This window comes from Nicotiana sylvestris, chromosome 7, assembly GCF_000393655.2.
Source record: "Nicotiana sylvestris chromosome 7, ASM39365v2, whole genome shotgun sequence".
Lineage (NCBI taxonomy): Eukaryota > Viridiplantae > Streptophyta > Magnoliopsida > Solanales > Solanaceae > Nicotiana > Nicotiana sylvestris.
In genome coordinates, this window is record NC_091063.1 from 155166158 (window position 1) to 155189937 (window position 23780).

General features: G+C 35.4%; 1 protein-coding gene across 1 annotated transcript; it reads left to right on the top strand.

Moving 5' to 3' along the window:
* Positions 1–529: 529 nt before the first annotated feature.
* Positions 530–2005, top strand: LOC104230707 (protein SLOW GREEN 1, chloroplastic-like). The gene has a single exon (XM_009783574.2). It carries the CDS (start codon positions 637–639, stop codon positions 1687–1689), a length of 1053 nt encoding a protein of 350 aa, XP_009781876.1. The 5' UTR covers positions 530–636; the 3' UTR covers positions 1690–2005.
* The last annotated feature ends 21775 nt before the right edge of the window (positions 2006–23780 follow it).

Consider the following 23780-nt stretch of genomic DNA (forward strand, 5'->3'; position numbering starts at 1 on the left):
ACACAAAGAAGAAAAATAAACTTATGATATTTATTTTGGTATACACATGTTTGATGTACTATACATTGTAATATACAAGTAATATAATATTTTTATTGTGATATACATTGATATAAAGGCAATAATAACTATATATATAATTTTATATTATTGATATGCAAAGAATAATATTATTTATATACAAAGAATGAAAACAAAATTTTAATATGCATGTTGATATAGACAAAGACGAAAAAAAATTGTGATATATAAGTATTATTGTGATATATATTTATTGGCTATTTGATGTCAATATCTATAACTAGGGCTATTTTCTGCTAATTATATATGAGTATATTGTTATACCATGCCAAAGCCCCTCTATTTGAGCACTTCGCCCTTTTCGAGAGGCCACTCTCCATAGGCCCAAAGTTGTGTCTCATCTCTAAGTGTAGTCATTTAACGGGCCTACAGTAAAAGCCCAATATGTTTAGTCTATTAGGCCCAACATTAACAAGCCCAAAACGCTCCTCTACGCTCAAAAGTCTTACCTCCTCCGTTATCAACTCTCTCTCTCTCTACTGTAAAATCCACCATTATCGTTAGGGTTTAAGACCTCTTTCTTACACTCTCTTCTTCACCAACCTCGTAAACACCATGACAACCTTAAACCCTGTCTGTTCCAAAACAAACCAAATTCACAAGCAATTCCTACATAATCAACGTCCAATTTATGCTAAACCCATTTCTTGTCTCTCTTTCAGAACCCCACCCCCACCATTTTCCACCTCTTTCTTCTCCATTAAAGCCTCATCTTCCCAAAACCCTAAACCCATTATCCCTCAAAACCCTAACGAAAAATCCCAAAACCCATTCTCATTCCTCAAGCCGACACTCGTTGCTACAGTTACTGCCACTGCCCTTATCTTTTCAAGATTCTATTTTTTCCCAAAACCTTCAATTTCTGCTCAGAATTTTGCTCCTCCTGCTGCTGCTGTGGAAACTGATGTGAGAGAAGCTGTTTCAGAGGAGGAAAAAGAGAGGGCAATTGAGGAACACTTGGTTTCAAACCCAGATGACGTAGAAGCATTAAGGAATTTGATGGAAATTAAGATAAAGAACAAGAAAATACTTGATGCTATTAGTATTATTGATAAGTTGATTGAGGTTGAACCGAATGAATCCGAATGGCCATTGATGAAATCCCATTTGTATGTTAACATAGGTGAGGTAGAATTAGCCAAAGTTGGGTTCAATGAGATATTACAAAAAGACCCTTTTCGCGTCGAGGCGTATCATGGGCTAGTTATGGCTGCGTCACAAGATGAATCGATCGCAGATTTGAAGGGGATTGAGAAAATGATTGAGGAGGGGATGAAGTTGTGTAAGAAGGAGAATAAAAAGAGTGACTTGAGGGATTTTAAGCTATTGCTTGCACAAATTCGAGTGATTGAAGGGAAATATGAAGATGCATTGAAAGTTTACGGGGAGTTAGTTAAAGAGGAGCCTAGGGATTTTAGGCCTTATTTGTGTCAAGGTATAATATACACATTGTTGAGGAAAAGCAGTGAGGCTGAGAAGTGTTTTGAGAAGTATCGGAGACTTGTACCTCAAGGCCATCCCTATGCTAGGTATTTCGATGAGAATATGATTGCAACTAAGGTTTTTGCACAGAAGGCGGAGAATGAGAGAGCTGGGTCGAAAAGTTGAACAGAATAAGGCTTTGGTTTTGTTGAAGTTCAAGACTGAATGATAGAGGTATGGTGGAAAATGGTTTGCTCTATATGTTATTAGCTTGATAATGGTTTTAGCTTACTAGATGTTTCGATTTAGTTTGTCTGCTTTGCATAGTTTGGTTATTATATCAGTTACGAATTAGCTATTAGGGTCAGAAAAGGAAATTTTTTGTAAGTGAGGAGAATGGTGCTCAGGCTCTTTAATTATCAGCAGGTTCTTGAATTATGTAATATCATAGTTCATTTAATCAAGAATGAGAGGGTGGATTATGCGTGGTGATTTTGTCTTAGTACTCTTGGTTTAACAATATGTGCTTGATATGATTGTCCTTATCCAAAACAAATGTGTTTGATATGTGTTGTGACTTTGAGGTTGAAGCTACAGAGACTACATTTGAAACTTTGCTGCTATAGTAATAGATATGTAAAGAGCAGTTTCAGGAATGACTCTGCTTCATTGTCAACGTTCCGGTTTTTTCCATCCATAGTTGAATGTTTGGATCTGGTTTTAATCATGATCTCATCAATAAACGTTGCCTGTGATTTTTAGTGGATTTTTTTAAAACTTCACTTGGTCCTTCCTTTCCGGAGATATCTAGTTTTGAATAAGTCTAACCATCAGTGCTTTGAATATTTCTTTATGGTGTTTTGTTGTCTGATAAAACATGTACCGTACCACCACAGTTAATCATGTTACATGGTGTCTGGTGCGGGCCGGTGCCCTTTGAAAATCCAAAGGGCTGAGTGCCGTCCACGCCTGGTTGTACTCATAAGTGCATCAGTTCTCCAAGGAAAAAAAGTGAAAATTCACTGCCTCAAAGGCTTTATTTTGTTTTGATAACTCTGCCTTAGAGATAAATGAACATGAGCCATGACATCAAGGTCTGGCGTAGATCCTTATCCTCGTATAGATGCGAAAGAGGTTTGCAAGAATACTAGGTTACCGAGCACAATTTGAGATGAAGTTGGCATATTTGTCATTGCAGTTGTTTCCTGGAATATGTGTTGGATTTTCCTAAGCAGTTATTATGTTCTTGCATAGCGTTGTCAAAGCAGCGCTTAAAGCGCACTCTTAAGCCCTTAAGCGAGGTGCAAAACATGTTGAGCACTTCAGCTCACTTGGCGGCGCTTCAGTGTCATCATCAAGGCTCTAAGGCATACTTCCCCTTGCCAATGAGTATTATCCTGAAGAGCCAACAAAACAGATGATATTTCACTTTATTGTAGGTTTTTCAAATTTCTTTGTCCATAGATTTGTTATTCATACTCATGATTATTAGTCTTGCAATATACAAAATTTTTTGTATTTTCTTCTTCATTAAAGCCTACATTTTATTTGCGCTTAAAGCCCCAACAGACCACAATAATTTTTTGCACTTTTCACCTTTGATAACACTAACCTTGATTTGGCTTTGCATGGATAGCCACCTTAAATATGTATTGCTCTTTCTTGTCTTGCAGTGTGTTTATGCTTGTTTCATATTGGCTGTTGGTTAGTTTAAATTTTGCACAACTTAGTTGTTAGTTGAGACGAGTCATAGTTGAGTTGTAGCTTAATTTGGCTCTGGCTGCGGATCTTGTTGTTGTCCGGTATTTAAAGGGACATTCATTTCACTGTTGAAGTTAAGCTTGCTGCTTCTCACTGCCCCTTTGGATGGAGAGTTTTGGCGCTTATCTATTACGAATTCATAAGTTAAATTTGTGTGCTCCCTCGGTTTCTTTTACATAAAAATGATTGACATGTTAATATAACTTGAGTCCTTTTAGAGGTAGTGAAAGAAAATATTTGAAAAGTTACTTTAGTAGAGTACTTTAAAATCACAATTTAACACTTGAATTTTTGAAGGTGGCGGTATTTCAAAAAAGTTATTGAAATTAGTGAAAGTGTTAGAGAATAATATTATGGTAAAATAGCATAGGCTAGCTAGTTTTCGGACTGGTCATTCAAAAATAGCCAGCGTTTGCAAAGTTAATTGAAAATAGCCACTATTTTACTGCAACAGGGACCAGTCCAGCATAATATACTGGAGATTGGAGCACATGTGTATGAACTTTCAGCATATTATACTGGATCGGTATTTTATACTGGAACTCCAGTATATTATGCTGGAGTTATACTGGAACTCCAGTATATTATGCTGGAGTTCTAGTATACTTATGCTGGAACTCCAGTATATTATGTTGAAGTATTTTCCAGATTTTGAACAGTATTTTCGTTCAGATTTATCTTTACATGAAAAGTGGCTAAATTTCGATGACTTTGAAATTGTGACTATTTTTGAATGACCACTTGTAAATCTAACTATTTTTGAATTTCTCCCTAATATTATGTGTATAATAGTGCCCATCTTTATTCAGATGGACTCCTGTTGAAATTTGCTTGGGCAACTTACACAAATAGCCATTTTAGAGCTGCTATTTAGGGATTAGCCAGTACTTATTTTGTTCTGAAAATTTGAACTAAAAATTTTAATTTCAGAACTTTGTGTCCTGAAAAAGTGAACTGAAGAATTGAAATTGAGGGTTTATTGGCTAATTCCTAAATAACAGTCCTCTAGAATGACTATCTGGTGTCATCTCTACAATTTGCTTGAGCAGATGGGCCTAAAAGAGTGAACTTGGCCCATACATTACTTCTCCTAGTTAATGTATAGTCCGTTTGTTGAATTAGGCCCTGATCTAAAAATTAAGTTTTTCTTACAGCTTGTTTGGATGGTTGTTACCTATATTATATCGTATTGTTACTTTAAATACAATATTTGTTTTGATTGTTACTTGAATTTTATTGTATTATATCGTTAAATCCGTTATTACGTAACGATGAAATGTGCCACTTTATGTAACGATCGATTTGGTGTGGTCACATCGTTACCTTGTCTTTTTCTCTCAATCTCACCCTTCATTATTATTAAATAATTTTATGTTATCATTTACCCTACTTTTTTATATACCATATTATAATTTTTCTTTAGAATATTGCAATTTTATTCATCATATTACTGGTGCGTGATACTATGAAACGATGGCAAAACGACACAATTCATCTAAACATTGTATTCATCAAATTATACAGTACAATACAATATGATATGATACATTATGAAACGATATATAGCAACCATCCAAACAAGCTGTTATAGTTTAGTGGTATTGGTGGGAGTTTTCCATGGGTAATATGTGTGATTTCAATTAAAATCATTGTTCCCTTTCTTTGTTACTTTTATTGGGATACTTTTATTAGTTAGACAAGGTTTAAGAAAATTCTACAAAATTTTAACAGCAAAATCAAAGTAACATGCCATAGCAGATTCTATAGCAGAAAGATTATCCACAAGTAATACTAATTAATTGTTCATTAACCATCCCATTCTATAATATGCTAATGACTTAGTTATGTAGTATTATTCTCGAAAAGATAGATAAAACAAAAGAAGTGAAGTTTCTTTAAACGCTGAGGTATTTATCAGAATTTAATGTTGCAATTTTATACTTAAAGAGTATAATAATTGTTTGTATATGTAAAGATGAAGTTTTATGGAGTTTTACTAAAACATTTGAGTAAAGATATATCTTTTGTTCTGATTTTGAAATTGTAGGAAAGGTAAAAAAAATATAGGAAAAAGTTTTTGATATTTTGTAACTTGAAGAGAAATAGTACTATAACTTTAGTACGATGTAACCTGTACCACGAAGCTTAAATTTTCATTGTGTCTTACCTTTTACCACCATGTAATGGGGAAAAAAATAGTAAAAGTAAACATAAATAAATAATGGGCAAATATTATGTTTAGTCCGCGATCAAAATTATTTATATAGATACACACACAAAGAAAAACCAAAAATATATTTTTCGATTATTTATTCATTTTTTCATAAATAATAATTCTAATTGGCCCAAGCAAAAAAAAGAAAAAAAATAAAGGAAAAGAGTGAGTTACGCCATATAAATTGAAGAAGTAACCCATATCATAGTCCACTCAATTATTTTAACTAAAAATTACTCACGAACATATATATATATATATATATAAAGACTCATATGGTGCAGTAATTCTTGGGTGTACCATACAAATAAAATTGGTGGTTCAAATCCCACTTCGGATGGTTTTATTTTCGTCATGGAGCATTGAAATATACGTGTAAATCACTAAAAATTAAAAAAGAATGTAATTTTGAACCTATAATTTCAAAATGTAGTCAGTTCATGATAAGAGACTAAAGTTAAACACGTGATTCTAGATCCACTTTTTCATAATAGTGCACATATTCTCTTGAAATCTTGAACCCGCCTTTATTAATATATATATATATAATCATGTATAACTAATATATAGTCTATGTATACGGTATACCAGCAAGAAAAAGTAAACAATAAAATTGATTGACTATATTTGTGTAAAGAATAACAGATTTCTCTTTCCTTTCTTTAACAGCTGAGCTTCTTTTTGTTTTTCAGCTTTCTTTGGTGGAAGAAAATTATGGCACTTTAGCAAAAAAAAAAAAAAAATATGGCACAATGATGATATTATATCACGTCATGTCCAGTGTGATAATTCTTCTTCCTTGCAAAGGTGACACTGACAAAATTGGAAAATCAGAGTTAAAATCGTAGCTAAAATCAAGAAAATTGATAGGAACTTAAGGCCATCTCTAACCTTACCCCCATTTTCCATAACGGGGGTAATTTTTGGGGTAATTTAGCTCCAACTCTCTCCCATTTTTTCCCCCAAAATAGGTATGAATAGTGTTCTCTCAAATATAGGGGTACACTATTCATCTCTCCCGTTACTATTTATCACTTTTTTATTATTATTTTATTATTTAATCTTTTAATTTATCTCTTTATATATATCTAATTATGTTTATGTAATGTCTTTATAACATTAATTTTACATCTTAACTTTGGTATATAATTTTGATAAATTAATTTTCGTGCATTTATTATTTTTATGTAAAATTGTAAGTTAATTTTATTATAAGTTATAATTGTACAAAATATATATAATTATCTCAAAAAATGAATGGTGCGAATATAAAATATTAGATGTTGCAATGACTTCACTTTTATTTGAATTATTAGTTAATCTATAATAATTGTTTACAAATTATATTATTTAAAATTTTATGAAATTGTTTTAATGGAGATTACAAATTAATAAAAATAAAAGATGGAATTTGTTTAATGGAAATTAAAAAATAAAATTGAAATGAAAGATAATAATATAATATAGAAGAGAGAGAAGAATATAAAAAAATTTAGGAAAAAAAATAGGGGAATGGTTGGAGTAAGTTGTCCCCAAAGTGAGAAAACAAAAAATGGGGTGATACTACTATTTTGCATAAGAAGTTTCTCTGTATACTAGTGTCAATCAGTTTTTGTATCAATTGGACATTTGCCTTTTATCTGCAACAAAGTTCTTAATTTTTTTTTCATGTACAAAATTGAATAGAAAAGTCTGAAATATAAGGATCCGTTTTTCCATTTAAAATAATTATCTTTTTCGATTTTTTTTTTCAAAAATGTATTTGTCTCTGAAATTTTTGCAAGTTATTGAAACTTTTTCGAAAATGAGTTTTTCAAAATCATTTTTTTCAAGTTTTTAAATTTGTTTTCATTCACAAAACTGCAATATTTTTTCAATTGAAATTCATGTCCAAATACAATTTCATATTTCAAATTTCATTTTCTAGTACCCTGTAGTGTTACTGCTTGTAGCTATTACTTTTGCTATTGCTATTGCTACTGCTTTCTACCATTTATTTTTCTCTAGTCCTTACATTGTTGATATCATTTTCCTGGCCTTGTTGTTATTTATTTGTTCCTATCCTATCTCTCGAGTCGAGGGTCTCTCGAAAACAGCTCATTTGCCCTCTAGGGTAGGGGTAAGGTCTGCGTACCATTACCCTTCTCACACCTCACTTGTGGGATCCCACTAGATTGTTGTTGTTGTTATTGTTTTGTTGTTGTAACTTAGCTCCAACTACGATTTTTTTTCAAAAATTATAATTTTTATGTCCAAACATACTCTTCTTCCAATAATGATACAAACTAATTGGAAGTAAATCATCCTTATTTCACTTAATTGATGTAATAAATTAACTGAGCCAATTTTACTCTCCTATAAGTTTTAGGTGAAGTCTAAAGTTATAGTGGTGTGTAAGTGATACTTATTCTTCCTTGCCTTCTTTCCTCTCCAAAGATCAATCCCACAAAATATAATATGACAATTTAATATACCAAAGCCTGAAATGCTATTTCAATGGAGTATAAATTTTTGGAGGTATCACGTAACTAGTTTTCTATGCCTAGTGGAATGATAGTTCAGTTTCTAGTTGGGACGAAATAAATGAAAGCAATTTGCAAAGAAACTTGGATAGAAGGTTTGTCTACAGTAATCTAAAGTACTTACTATCTTCTACTTCAAAAAATTTGATAGCCTATATGTTTATAAGTAGACTTGGGATTCTTTGCATTATTATACCATTTTTAGATAGTTGAATGTAGGGCTATTCATTTGGATCACATATTCGAAATCCGAACCGTTCCTCTCAATTTCGGATTTCGGATATTTGGATCGGATTTCACATTATGTTTATTAAAATTTCGGATCGGATTCGGATTGGTATAATTATAACACGATCCGATCCGAAATCTGAAATTATTAGGGCATATATAAATATTAAACTTTAATTTCGGATAGTCAGTACTTTTTTTACATCTTCTTCCAAATTATTACATTTACAATTGTTGGATTTAGTTATATTGGCACTCTAGTACTTTCATTATTGCAGAAACATGAATTTTTCTTACTGCATTGCCTCTTTACAAAGAAAATATATATATGAGTTTGCAACTTTAAGGCATAATAATTCGATCTGAAATCCGAAAATCCGATCCAATATTAATTTGGATCAGATTCAGATTGCATTTTATAAAATCCAAAATCCGAAATGTGCTAAATCCAATTCGATCCGATCCATGCACACCCCTAATTGAATGTTTCCATTGAACAAAGGAATCTTAGCATAATAATCAGTAATTTCGTTGAAAACTCTACTTTACATCACCTAACTATAGAGTTAACCATAGTGTGTCTGGCGAAGCTTTTTAAGTTTTTTTTTCTTTAAAGTTAAGGTGTTTGATTAAATTTTTAGATGGAAAAAATACTTTTGAGTAGAAGTATGAGCTGTTTTTTGAGAAGCTGATAAAAATAGTTTCTTCTCAAAAGTATTTTTTAAAAAAATATAGTAAAAGGACTTTTTAAAAACTTGACCTAACACTAATTATTGCTCAAAAGTAATTGTCAAGTCAAATACAAACTGCTTCTCACCGTATTTTTTTAAAAGTACTTTTAAAAATATTATTTTTTCAAAATAAGTTGATTTTAGACTTTGACCTAACTGTGTCTTAGAAAAAGAAAAGAGAAGGTGATAGTGTCATATTTTTGAACCTGTAATTATATAATCCACTTATGGGACAAATTAATATACCAACTTTAACATGCCACTGTCTTAAATGCTATTTCAATATAAATTCTTGAATTGTACCAGTAAGTTTTCGATGCCAAGTGGAATGATGTTTCAGTTTCTAGTTGTTGGAAAATATAAATGAAAGCCCTTTTCAAATAAACTTGAAAAAAGTAGGTTGTTATGATAAAAATCAAAATACGGTGGATGTCTACTCTTTCTCCATGATCTTTCTCTTAAATGGTTAATGACATATTTTCTTCACTTTTCATGTCTATATAACGGCCTTGTAATAGATAGGAAAACACACACAATTGAAGAAGAAAATCTCTTCCTTTCTCTCTATCTCTATTTCTTGTTCATGTTTTACTAAATTGTCTTTTTTTCTTGTTCATGTTTTACTAAATTGCTTTTATTTCATAACACGTTATCAGCACGAGTCTCTAACCAATTGTATGTATATATATATATATATATATATATATATATATATATATATATATATATATATATATATAAAATTCCTACATCCAAAAAGATTGCAATTAGAAGTCATACATATCATCTCGTGGTTAGATGTAAAGAGAAACTACAATGGTAAGTAATGAAACGTAAGAAGGTATAATTATCTTATACTTGTTATTTCTTTAATATCTCATATGCACACAACTTCGTACTACACCTGTATTGCATAAGCACATATTAATATTACATATTTTATATCACATGAATGGAATGAAATTTTTGAAGTTCTATAAGTGAAAATCATAGTACCAATTAATTGTTAATATGATGCATGTTGTCATGGTAACCAAGGATATGTTATATAAGTTGTCTTATGTATATTTGTGTGTTAACTATCTTCAATATGTCTTGCTGCTTTTAACATTTTCTTTTACTTTGATGAATATTTTTTTTTATTTTGGGTTTTTGCACTTGCATATAGTAAAAAAAAGAATAAAAATAAAAAAAAATAAAAAAATTGGTCATACTGATTAGAAGCATAAATCATCTTGAAGAAAACAAAAAATACTTCACATCTTTATCTAAGTTGATTAATTACTTCTTTGAAATTTGGAAAATAAACCAGCTATTGAGAAAGTATACTTTATAATTTATGGTCGTATCAGTTGAAAGCAAACAACGATTAGTATGACTACTAGAAAGGGTATTTTCGAGTATCCATGATCTACTTGATGTTTGCTATTGACTTACCATTTTCAAGTATTTTATATTAATGACGCATAAGCTACAACTGGTAAGTTATTACCTATAATGTCACTTTTCAGGTAATATAAATGCTGAATTTATGTATTTGTACTATATATGTATTGTTACTTATATGTTGTACTTTTGATAAATTTATTCACTAATTGCTTGGTTGAATTAAGTGAAGGAAAGTCATGGCGTTAAATCAAATCCAATAGGCAGGGTATACCCCGAAAACAATAATATTTTTGAGAGAGGCTCAATAAATATTATGACAGTTATTTTATGATCCATTTAAACTTTAATACAATTTAGAAGAAATATTATGATTACAAACGATTGTATTTCATATAGACGCTACAAATAATTGATAAAGCTTTACGCTGATTTGAGATTTGTACACTTATTATGCCATTGATTAAGACATCGGGATCAAGTTCTGATGTTCCATAATGATAAGAATTGGGTTTGAGTCCCAATTTATCATGGTCTAACATGCTTTTATATTGGTAAGACATTAGGTTTGAGTCTCACTGTACCATATTGATGATATAATGATGATTAAAGAAAAATAATATATTTTTCATGAAAAGGCATGAAGATTGTCCCCCTTGATTCGCTCCACTTGAGGTGAATGTGGTAGCGGCACATAATAAATTTAAATGAAGACAAGTGGTTGAACAATGAATGTGGGCGTTCCAAAGATCAAAATAATAATAATAATAATAATAATAATCACTATGATTATAAAAAGAGAACAATAAGGGTTATCAAAATAGTTCTTCAAATGTGAAGGCAATGTTTACTATCAAATTGGTATATATGAAAAAATAATAAAGCATGTTGCTGATTATGATCCATTCCTTGAAGAGAATGTGACGTGTGATAAGCATTGAGAATGCAGACTCATTCCTAAAGGTGAATATGGCAATATGTGATAAAAGTAATGAATAAAGACATGCAATGCATAATTGGATGAATACCACACAACTCACCTCTAAGGGAGATTTGAGTGAAATAAAGAGAATAAATATTATTGTGTGGTTACATGAATATGTCGTTGGTTGCGTACATGTGGTACGCCAAAAATTATTTTGTCATGCCTTATAAAAGGTTATTAAAGGCAAAATTAAAGTAAGAAAATGACGTTGCTTATGATGATTTTGACCATGACAATTTATTATGATATAATTTTGTTCGTGAAGGAATCATTTATCATATGAATGGTGTGGCAAAAGATCTTGTAGTACAAAGTTATTAAAAGCTCCGGAAAACTAATTTTTTACTATTCGGATGAATAAAATTATTTATGACATTGATATTGTAAAGTCTCAAAAGAAACCTTTTGAGTTTTAAATGTATAAGTCAAAATGGTTGGCATATTGAGACTATAAATGAAAGGAAGATTGAATATCTTCATATTTCTATAATTATACTGTGTAAATATGAAAGGCTACTCGATCTTTTTTCTATTTGTACTACACAAATATAAGCATAATGCTGAAATCATATGCCACAAGTAAACTAGAGGTTTACTAAAACAAATATTAGTTGGCATGACCGGTTGACCATCCCGGTTCAATTATGATGCGAAAAATTAATTGAGAATTACATTAGCATATATCGAAGTAATAGAAGATTCTTCAAGAATTCTCTTGCGCTGCTTATTCTCATGATATACCAGTTAAAGGTTGGGATTGAATCCCTTGATTTCTGGAAGGAATAAAAGGTGATATATATATGAGACCAGTCACCTGGCATGTGGACCGTTTACTATTATATGATTTTAATAGATGAATTTATTATATGGTCACATGTGCATTTGTTATCAACTTGCAGTTTGGCTTCTGCAAGATTGCTTGCTCAACTTATTAGAGCACAATTCCAGAATAAATTATGATAATTTATCTTGATAATACTGGTTTAAATCCAAGTTGGTTTAGCAAAAATTGTATACCTCCAGTTATAGCTAAACCATTGGTTATGAGAACAAAACTGCCAAAATAAAATTTGGCATGTGATGTATTATTTAATATACAGCAACACTTGTACGCATCTAACCAAGTTATGATAAGTTTTCCCCATCATAATTGGTTCAAGGTCAGGAACCTAATTTCCATCTAGAAATATGAATGTGCTATATGATTTAATTGTTCCACCACAATGCACAAAGATGGATCTCCAAAGAAGGTTGGTGATATGTGTTGGTGATCCCAACTTAGGGGGAGAAATGAGCTGCTGAAAAGGTAATACATGGAATGAATTATTATGACTATACCTAGATCCTCGTACAAGAAAATGTATACTTGAAGTTCAAGTGATAATGCATTTATATTGCCAGGTGCATTTACTGACCTAAAGCTAAATGTCATATTTCAGCTGCTAATGCTCCAAATAAAATAAAGTTCATAATGAACAGAGTCTATGGCATGCATGAAGCATAATAGACAAATCGGTTCCAAAGTAAAACTCCTTGAAGAAGGAGATGAGCAAATATTCAAGATGGTCATAATAAGGAGGCAAGTGTTCTAGAAGAGCACCACGACATAACACTTTATAAGACCTCATGGGAGAGACTCAGGTACCTGAAAATAATGAGATAAAGAGATATCAATAAGTTATGTCTTTATTGGGTAATAATGGAACTGACATAAAATGATCGCCGACGATATTGTTAATATAATATAGCGCTCAATATTATTAATATTGACGAGGATCTTGAGCTCAAATCTATCATGAAATTTGGACGGATAAAAGATTGGCCAAATAAAAAATACGCTATGAAATTGACTTCACTTGAAAAATGTGAAGTTGGACGGATAGTCCAACACCTGAAAGTATAAAGTCAATTGAGGTACAAATGTGTTCTTATGCGAAAAGTTCAAGTCGATAGACATAAAGAAGACTTGTGGCACAAGAAAATTAGTAAATATCCTCACATTGATTATATGGAGACATGTTCTCTTATGGTGGATATAGTCATTTCCGATTTTAATCTGGCAATATATGAAAAACTTGATATGCGTATAGTAGAAATCATTGAAGGATTTAAATTGTCTTGGAGCATATTAAGGTTTCCAAGAAATTTATTAAATAAAGCTTCAAAAATCCTTATACGGATTGAAACAATCAAGGCGCATGTGGTATAATCGCCTGAGTGAGTACTTGTTAAAAGAAGGGTACAAGAATGATTCAATTTGTCCTTGTGTCTTACAAAAGGATTTGGATCTAAATTTGTTATAATCGATGTGTATGTTGATGATTTAAATATCATTGGAACTCCTGGGTAGCTTCCTAAAGCAGTAGACTGTTTAGAGAAATAATTTGGAATGAAAGATTTTGGAAGGACAAAATTTGTCTTGGTATTACAAATTGCATATATGAAAGATGGAATTTTTGTCCATTAATCAACATACACTAAAAAGATTTTAAAGAGCTACTATATGGATAAAGCACATCCATTGAGTACCCCGATGGTTGTGAGATTACTCGGTATAAATAAAGATCAACTCCGACCTCATGAAAATAATGAAGAACTTCTTGGTCCTAAAGTACCATATCTTAATGTAATTGGTGCGCTAATATATCTTGCTAATACTACAAGGCCTGATATAACTTTTTCAGTTAATGTCTTAGCAATATATAGCTCTACTCCTACAAGGAGACATTGGAATAGAATCAAACACATATTGCGATATCTAAAAGGGACTACCGATATGAGCTTATTTTGTGGCAATGATTGCAATCCCAATGTTGTTGATTATGTCGATGCTGAATATTTATCTGACCCACACAAGGTTCTATCTCAAACAGGTTATGTGTCTCTATGTGGAGGCACTTCCATATCTTGGCAATCGACTAAGCAATCAATCATAGCTACTTCATCTAATCATATTGAGACAATTGCTATTCATGAAGCAAGTCGAGAATATGTATGGATGTGGTCTATAATACATCTTATTCAAGACAAATGAGGTGTGACAAACTATCCACAGTTTTGTATGAAGAAAATACAACATGCATAGCTCAATTAAAGGGAGGATTCATAAAGGAGTTAGGACAAATCACATTTCACCTAAATTATTGTTCACGCATGATCTTCAAAAGAATAGTGATATTAATGTGCAATGGATCCGTTCAAGTGATCATATGGCAGATTTGTTCACCAAATATTTACAGACGTCAACCTTCAAGAAACTAGTGTACAAGATTGGGATACGAAGGCTCAACGATGTGAACTAATGATCTCATCATTGGGAGTTAATACGCGTTATATTTTTTTTCCCTTACAAGGTTTTGTCCCACTGAGTTTTCCTTGCAAGGTTTTTAACGAGTCAACCAAAAGGCATATTTCTAAATATGTGTACTCTTTTTCCTTCATTAGGATTTTTTCCTAATAAGGTTTTAACGAGACACATTATTTATGAACATCCAAGGGGGAGTGTTATGATAAAAATCAAAACATGGTGGATGCCTACTCTTCCTCCATGATCTTTCTCTCAAATGGTTAATGGCATATTCAATGACATATTTTCTATGTTCAATGACATATTCCATGACATATTTTCTTCACTTTTCATGCCTATATAAAGGCTTTTTAATAGATAGAAAAATATACATAATTGAAGAAGAAAATGTTATTAATCTGTATTGCTGTAAATAAATAAAACAATAATCTTTCTGAAAACAGAAACAAAAAGTTAGTAGAAATAAATTCTGAAAACAGTATTTGAACTTCAAAATAAATTTGAAACGTTATAGGAACAAATCGAGCCCACTGAATACACAGTGTGTCCTTAAGAAATTATTCCCCTCAAGTACTCGAGATTCTGGAATATATCCTCCCAGGATAGAATGATTTAACTCACCGGAGTGTTGGTACCAAAAACGCCGATGAACAGCGAACCACTCGAAGGCTGTAAAACACACTAGAATTTTTTTTTGTGCAGAAGAAGAAGAAGATTATCAGAAAATTTCGTAAGTAAATATTCTGGGATTAGAAGGTATATTTATAGCCAATTTGGTACTGTTTCTGAAAAGGTTTGAAATCTTTCATAACAACCATAGTTGTTGGAATAGGTTTGACACTGTTTCAGAACAACCATAGCTATTGGAAATTTTTGTGGGAAAATTAAAATGAATTTAAAATAATCCAGGAAAGAAAACGGGCCAAACCGGACCGAGTTGCGGGTCATGGGTTATTCCAGATTGAATTTTCGTTAATTAATTAAATTAATTAATTAAATATTTTAAGATAATTTTGTCCAAAAAGATTAATCAATCAATCAATCGATCTTTGACCAAATCCAAATCCAAATCTAAATTCGAAGCCGAGCCGATGACGACGGCGCGATGCTTGCCTTCTTCTTAGCTCTTTAAGAGCTAAAAGATGAGCTTCTCTATATATACACAAAGATTTTATTTCCTTCTACCAATGAGGGACAAAGTGCATTAGTAAAGTGAACTCATTCAAAATTTTACTTTCCTCCATTTCTTTTCCCACCATTTTCCATTCACACTTCTTTTGTTATTAATAACAAAATCCAACAATCCCCCACATGAATGGGGAATGACTATAAACTTAAAGGAATACACGGACGTGTGTGTGTTTCACATGCAAGAATTAATTGCATCTGGATAAGTAAGTTTCCCTTTGAACTTTCCGTAGTGAACTTATATCGGATATACTCGGTCAATCGATAGATTTGATATCTTTGAACCGTCGAGCTTTGTTGTATACCTAGACAATATAAGTCACGCAATCAATCCTTAACCACTTATGGTTCTCACGGTTGTGTTCGTTTCAGCCATGAACACCGCCTGGTTTCATGAGTGTTTAGAGAACGGGCCTTTACTTTCATTCCCCTTGAAGCAGCTTACACTTCACACTCACATGGGTGATTCCTAAATATGTAATCCTAAAGACACACTATCTGGTCATATCCTGCCAGACTTAGCAAATCATTAAAAAGCATTAAACTTTTTTGACTCATCAAGAAGCCTTAACGCTTTACCTCTTTTTTTTGAACATTGTCTTCATCACGAGAATGGGTTGAGTTATTTGACAATGTTGAACCATCATTCATAACTTTGTTTGATCTCTTTGAACCTAGCTCTTGGGATCTCCAGTCTGCTAAGTAGAGTTACCGCCATGATGACTTGTCCTAGGCCTTTAACCCCATTCCCTTTGATGATCTTTCAATTGCCTCTCTAGATAGGCCTTTTGTAAGTGGATTTGATACGTTATCTCTTGGCTTTACGTAGTCAATTATGATAACACCACTACAGAGTAGTTGTGTAACAATAGTGTCTCTATCGAATATGACGAGATTTTCCATTATACATAACGCTCTCTGCCCTACCTATTGCCGCTTGACTTTCACAATGTATACAAATAGGTGCCAAAGGTTTGGGCCAAAATGGAATATCTTCCAAGAAATTCCGGAGCCATTCAGCTTCTTCACCGGCCTTATCTAAAGCTATGAATTTGTCACGACCCGGATTTTTCACCCTCGGGAGTCGTGATGGCGCCTACTCGTAGAAGCTAGGCAAGCCACGAAATTTTGAAAATTCATTAATTCTTTGTTTTAATCCTTTTAACAACTTGCTTTAACAGGTGATAAACATTTAAATAATAGCGGAATATGAGATTAAGCAGAAGACTTAAACAAAATAAACCAATATAATACGAAAATCATCATATGCCTCTACCCAGAAACTGGTGTCACAACATTCACGAACTATCTATGATTACTACATACAAACATTTGAAAGAAGGAACACTGCCTGTCTCGGATACAATGATAACAAAACAAATAACTGATAGAAAAGACGTCAAGCCTGCGAACGCCTGCAGGACTACCTTGGAATCTCAGTGGACTGAAGGCTGGCTCCCAAGCTACTGCTGCTGACCCAGTGCTGCTCTGGTGTCTGCACATAAGTACAGAGTGTAGCATCAGCACAACCGACCCCATGTGCTGGTAAGTGCCTGGCCTAACCCCGGCGAGGTAGTGACGAGGCTAGGACCAAACTCCAGATAAACCTGTGCAGTTATATAATATACAACAGAAATATAAACAGGTAATAACAGTTTTAAAGGGAGACAGAAATAACCAAATAAAGATAGGAGGGGGAAACATGCTTCAGGGAATAACAGGTAAAACATAATATCAAGAGAATTATAAAGGAATCAAAATCAACCACTAACAAGAATGAGGAAAAACAAAGGCAGATTTCACTTTCTTTTCACATCTTGTTGCAGGCGTGCAACTCGATCCCGATTCCTGTATCTCGTGGCAGGCGTGCAACCCGCTCCCGTTTCATTTTATCTTGTGGTAGGCGCACCACCCGCTCCCATTTCATCATATCTTGTGGTAGGCGTACCACCGGCTCCCATTTCATTATATCTTGTGGTAGGCGTATCACCCGCTCCCATTTCATTTTGTATCTTGTGGTAGGCGTACCACCCACTCCCAGTTACAAGCCAATAATAATCACAATGAATCCTGATAAGAGAACAAAAGCAATATAACAACTTCCCGGCAAGGGAACAATGATATTTCAACAACATCCCGACAAGGGAACAATACTATCAAAACAAACATCCCGGCAAGGGATCATTAATATCAAACAAACATCCCGGCAAAGGAACAATGGTGATAATAACATATGAAGCGCAATAAATCACAACGGAGTCATAACAACTATAATACAAGACTCGCGGGCATGCTTGACACCAACGTATAGATACTCGTCACCATGCTTATACGTCGTACTCCACAATTAACAGGTAGCAAATAAGACACAACTCTTAATCCCTCAAGCTAAGGTTAGACCAAACACTTACCTCGATGCGTCAAACACAACTCAAGTTTCAATTATAGCTTTACCCCTTGATTCCACCGCCAATTCGTTGTATCTAGCCACAAATTACTTAATCACATCAATAAATGCTAAATGAATCAATTTGAATGCATGAAAATGAGTTTTTCAAAGTTTTACCCAGAAAGTCAAAATCGTCCCCGGGCCCACGTGGTCAAAACCAGAGGTTCGAACCAAAACTCGATTACCCATCCCCCTACGAACTCAAATATATAATTTGTTTTGAAATCGGACCTCAATTCGAGGTTCAAATCCCCAATTTTTGAAAAACCTAGGTTCTACCCAAAACACCCAATTTCCCTTGAAAATCATTGATTTGAAGTTGAAATCATGTTAAAAGATGTTAATGATTGAAGAAAACTAGTTAAAAACGACTTACAATTGATTTGGAGAAGAAAGATTGTTTGAAAAATTGTCTCTTATGTTTTTGGGATCTTAAAAAATAAAAAATAACTGAAAATCCCGTCTAAATATACTGCCCTCAGATGCCCTGTGCGGACTGCACAAAATCAACCGCGGCCGCACATGCTTCCTGTGTTTTGCAGTGATAGGTCTTAGTATTTTGGCCATAACTTTCACTACAGATGTCCAAATTGTGATTTATTTATCTTTCTGGAAACTAGACACAAAGATATATAACTTTTATTTTTGAATCATCTCAAAATTTCTTGTAGATCAAAAGATATAGGCTTCCGAAGTCAGACCAATAAATTATTCTTCACCGCGGACCGCACCAAAACTAGGGCGGCCGCACAGGCCTCTCCGCAGCAGCAGTCCATATCGTGCGGACCGCACTGGCCTGTTCAGAGGTCTTCCACTTACCCGAAACTCACCCGAGCCCTCGGAACTCCAAACCAAGTGTACACAAAACCTCAAAATATCCTACGGACTTATTCGTGTAATCAAATCATCAAAATAACATCATGAACATCAAATTAAATCTCGAGATCAATGAAATTTTCTCAAACTTCTTTAAACATCAATTTTGCAATTTAAGTCCGAATCACGTCAAATGACATCCGTTTTTCACCAAATTCCACAAAAATGTCTTAAATTATATATAAGACCTGTACCAGACGCCGAAACCAAAATACGGGCCCGTTACCATCATGTTCTAAGCAAATTTCATTTCAAATTTCTTTAAACAATTTCAGAAAACAAATTTTTCTTTAAAAATTTATTTCTCGGGCTTGGGACCTCGGAATCCGATTCCGGGTATACGCCCAAGTCCCATATTTTCCTACGGACCCTTCGGGACCTCAAATCACGGGTTCGGGTCCGTTTACCCAAAGCGTTGACCAAAGTCAAATTTATTCATTTTAGAGTCAAAACTTATCATTTTTCACAGATTTTCACATTTAAGCTTTCCGACTACGCGCTCGACTGCGCACACAAATCGAGGTAGTGTTAAGGGAGGTTTTTAAGGCTTCGCAACATAGAATTTCATTGCATTCTCCACCTCTAAACAACTGTTCGTCCTCGAACAGACAGAAGAAGGAAGTACCTGAGTCGGGGAAAAGATGGGGATAACGACTCCGCATATCGGACTCGGACTCCCAGGTCGATGCCTCAGGAGGCTGACCTCTCCACTGAACACGACTAGAAGAAAAACTCTTTGATCTCAACTGACGAACCTCTTGGTCTAGAATAGCCACCGCTCCTCCTCATAAGATAAGTCCTTGTCCAACGGGACAGTGCTGAAATCTAACATGTGGGATGGATCGTCGTGATACTTTCGAAGCAGGGACACATAAAACACTAGATGCACGACTGATAAGCTCGGCGACAAAGCAAGTCTATAAGCCACCTCTCCCACTCGATCAAGAATCTCAAACGGGCCAATAAACCTAGGGCTAAGCTTGCCCTTCTTCCCAAATCTCATCACGCCCTTCATAGGTGACACTCGAAGCAATACCCGCTCACCGACCATAAAAGCCACATCTCGAACCTTGCGGTCTGTATAACTCTTTTGCCTGGACTGAGTTGTACGAAGCCTATCCTGAATAATCCTGACCTTGTCCAAGGCCTCCTGAACCAGATCCGTACCCAACAGCCGAGCCTTCCCGGCTCAAACCATACAACCGGAGGCCGACACCGTCTACCATATAAATCCTCATAAAGAGCCATCTGGATACTCGACTGATAGCTGTTGTTGTAGGCAAACACTACTAAAGGCAAAACTTGGTCCCACGAGCCTCCAAAGTAATGACACAAGCTCGAAGCATATCCTCCAAAATCTAAATAGTCCGCTCGGACTGCCCATCCGTTTTAGGATGAAATGCTGTGCTCAACTTAACCCACGTGCCCAACTCTCGCTGAACTGCTCTCTAGAAATGCGAGGTAAACTACGTACCTCGGTCCGAAATGATAGACATAGGCATACCATTAAGACGAACAATCTCCTGAATATAGATCTTAGCTAACCTCTTGGAGGAAGAGGAGACTACCACAGGAATGAAATGTGTTGACTTTGTCAGCCTATCAACAATGACCCACACTGTGTCGAACTTCCTCCGAGTCTGCGAGAGTCAAACAATGAAATCCATAGTGACCCACTCCCACTTCCACTCGGGAAGCTCAATCTTCTGAAATAAACAACCAGGCCTCTGATGCTCGTACTTAACTTGCAGACAATTCAAACACCGGGCCACATATGCAACAATATCCTTCTTCATTCTACGTCACCAATAATGCTGCCGCAAGTCCTGATACATCTTCGCGGCGCTCGGATTAATAGAGTACCGGGAGATGTGAGCCTCCTCTAAAATCAACTCCCGAAGCCCATCCACATTAGGCACACAAACTCGACCCTGCCATCTCAAAACTCCATCATCATCTAAGGTAACCTACTTGGCACCTCCGCGCTGCACCGTGTCTCTAAGGATACATAAATGGGGATCATCATACTACTGATCACGGATACGCTCCAATAAAGAAGAACGAGCTACCATGCAAGCTAATACCCGACTAGGCTCTGAAATATCCAACCTCACGAACCGATTGGCCAAGGCCTGAACATCCAAAGCAAGCGGCCTCTCACCGACCAAAATATAAGCAAAACTGCCCATACTAGCTGACTTCCTACTCAAGGCATCGGCCACCACATTAGCCTTTCCTGGGTGATATAAGATAGTGATATCATAATCCTTCAACAGCTCCAACCACCTTCTCTGCCTCAAATTCAACTCATTTTACTTGGAACAAATACTGAAGACTTTTGTGATCCGTGAACACCTCACATGCCACGCCATACAGATAATGCCTCCAAATCTTCAATGCGTGAACAATGGCTGCCAAATTCAAATCATGAACCAGATAGTTCTTCTCATGTATCTTCAACTGCCGTGAAGCATAGGCAATGACCCTGCCCCCTGCATAAATACTACCCCAAGTCCAATACGTGATGCATCACAATAAACTGTATAAGGCCCTGAACCTGTGGGCAAAACCAACACTGGTGCCATAATTTGAGCTGTCTTGAGCTTCTGAAAGCTTGCCTCATACTCGTCGGACTATTTGAACTAGGCACCCTTCTAGGTTAACCTGGTCATCGGGGTTGCGATAGATGAAAACCCCTCCACAAACCGACGATAGTAGCCTGTCAATCCTAAGAAACTCCGAATCTCTGTAGCTGATGCTGGTCTAGACCAGTACTTGACTGCCTCAATCTTCTTCGGATCAACCTGATTACCCTCTACTGACACAACATGACCCAGGAATGCAACTGAACTCAACCATAACTCACACTTGGAGAACTTAGCATATAACTGACTATCCCTCAGAGTTTGAAGAACCACTCTGAGATGCTGCTCGTGCTCCTCCTGGCTGCGAGAATATATCAAAATAAAATCAATGAAGACTATCACAAATGAATCCAAATAAGGCCTGAACACTCGGTTCATCAAATCCATAAAAGTTGCTGGGGCATTGGTCAACCCAAATTACATAACCAAGAACTCATAATGCCCACACCGAGTGCGGAAAGCTGTCTTAGGGACATCAGATGCCCTAATCCTCAACTGATGGTAGCCAGATCTCAAGTCGATCTTTGAAAATACCTTGACACCCTGAAGCTGATCAAACAAATCATCAATCCTTAGCAATGGATACTTATTCTTGATTGTAACCTTGTTCAACTGCCGGTAATCAATACACATTCTTATCGACCCATCCTTCTTCTTAACAAACAACACTGGTGTACCCCAAGGCGAAACACTAGGTCTAATGAAACCCTTCTCAAGCAAGCCTTGTAACTGTTCCTTCAACTCTTTCAACTCAGGTAGGGCCATACGATACGGCATGATAGAAATGGGCTGAGTGCCCGAATACAAATCAATGCAAAAATCAATATTCCTGTCGGGTGGCATACCCGACAAGTCTGAAGGGAATACCTCAGAAAACTCACGAACAACGGGCACAGATCAATAGAGGGAACCTCAGCACTAGAATCACGAACATATGCCAAATAGGCCAAACATCCCTTCTCGACCATACGCCGAGCCTTCACATAAGAGATAACACTATGGGTAGAATGACCAGGAGCCCCTCTCCACTCTAAACGAGTCAAAACCGGTAAAGCTAAGGTTACAATCTTGGCATGACAGTCCAATATAGCATGTTAAGGTGATAACCAGTCCATCCCCAATATAATATCGAAATCGACCATGTCTAAAAGCAATAAATCTACACGAGTCTCAAGACCCCCAATCATCACAATACAAGAATGATGGACTCAATCAACTACAATAGAATCACCCACCGGTGTAGACACATAAACAGGAATACTCAATGAATTACTAGGCATGATCAAATACGTTGCAAAATAAGATGACATATACGAGTATGTAGACCCTGGATCAAACAACACTGAAGCATCTCTATCACAAACTAGAACCGTACCTATAATAACTACATCTGAAGCCTCAGCCTCGGGCTTGGCTGGGAGAGCATAACATCGGGGCTGGGGCCCATCACCCTGAACTAAATATCTGGGACGGCCTGCAGCTGGCTGGCCTACACTTCTAGCAGCCTGAGCTCTACCTCTAGCACCGCTACCTCCACCTCTAGCACCTCTACCCCCACCTCTAGGTGGATGGGCGGCCTGTGAGACACCTGGTACCTGATCAATAGCATGAGAACAATGATGCGGAGAACTGTTCAAAGCTTGAGGGCAATACCTATCAATGTCCTCATGTCGTCACAAGTAAAACAAGCCCTCGACTGCTAGGGCTGACGACATTGGAAAATCTGAAGCGGTGGTGCACTGATAGGTGCTGGTGGTGCATTGTAGGACTGCTGATCAGAATATTGTATCTGAGGACCACGACTACCTGAAACACCGTGAGAAACCTAAAGTGCTGACTGGAAAGGCCTAGGGGGATGGCCTCTACCATATGAATCTCTACCTCAAGACGAGGTACCAATGAATCTACCTGAATGACAGGGCATCTTATTCGACCCATGACCACCTCCTTGTGACAGAACCATCTCCACTCTCCTGGCCATATT

What these genes read in the sequence shown, in the direction of transcription:
- LOC104230707 (XM_009783574.2), top strand. Translation starts at nt 637, where the DNA reads ATGACAACCTTAAACCCTGTCTGTTCCAAAACAAACCAAATTCACAAG.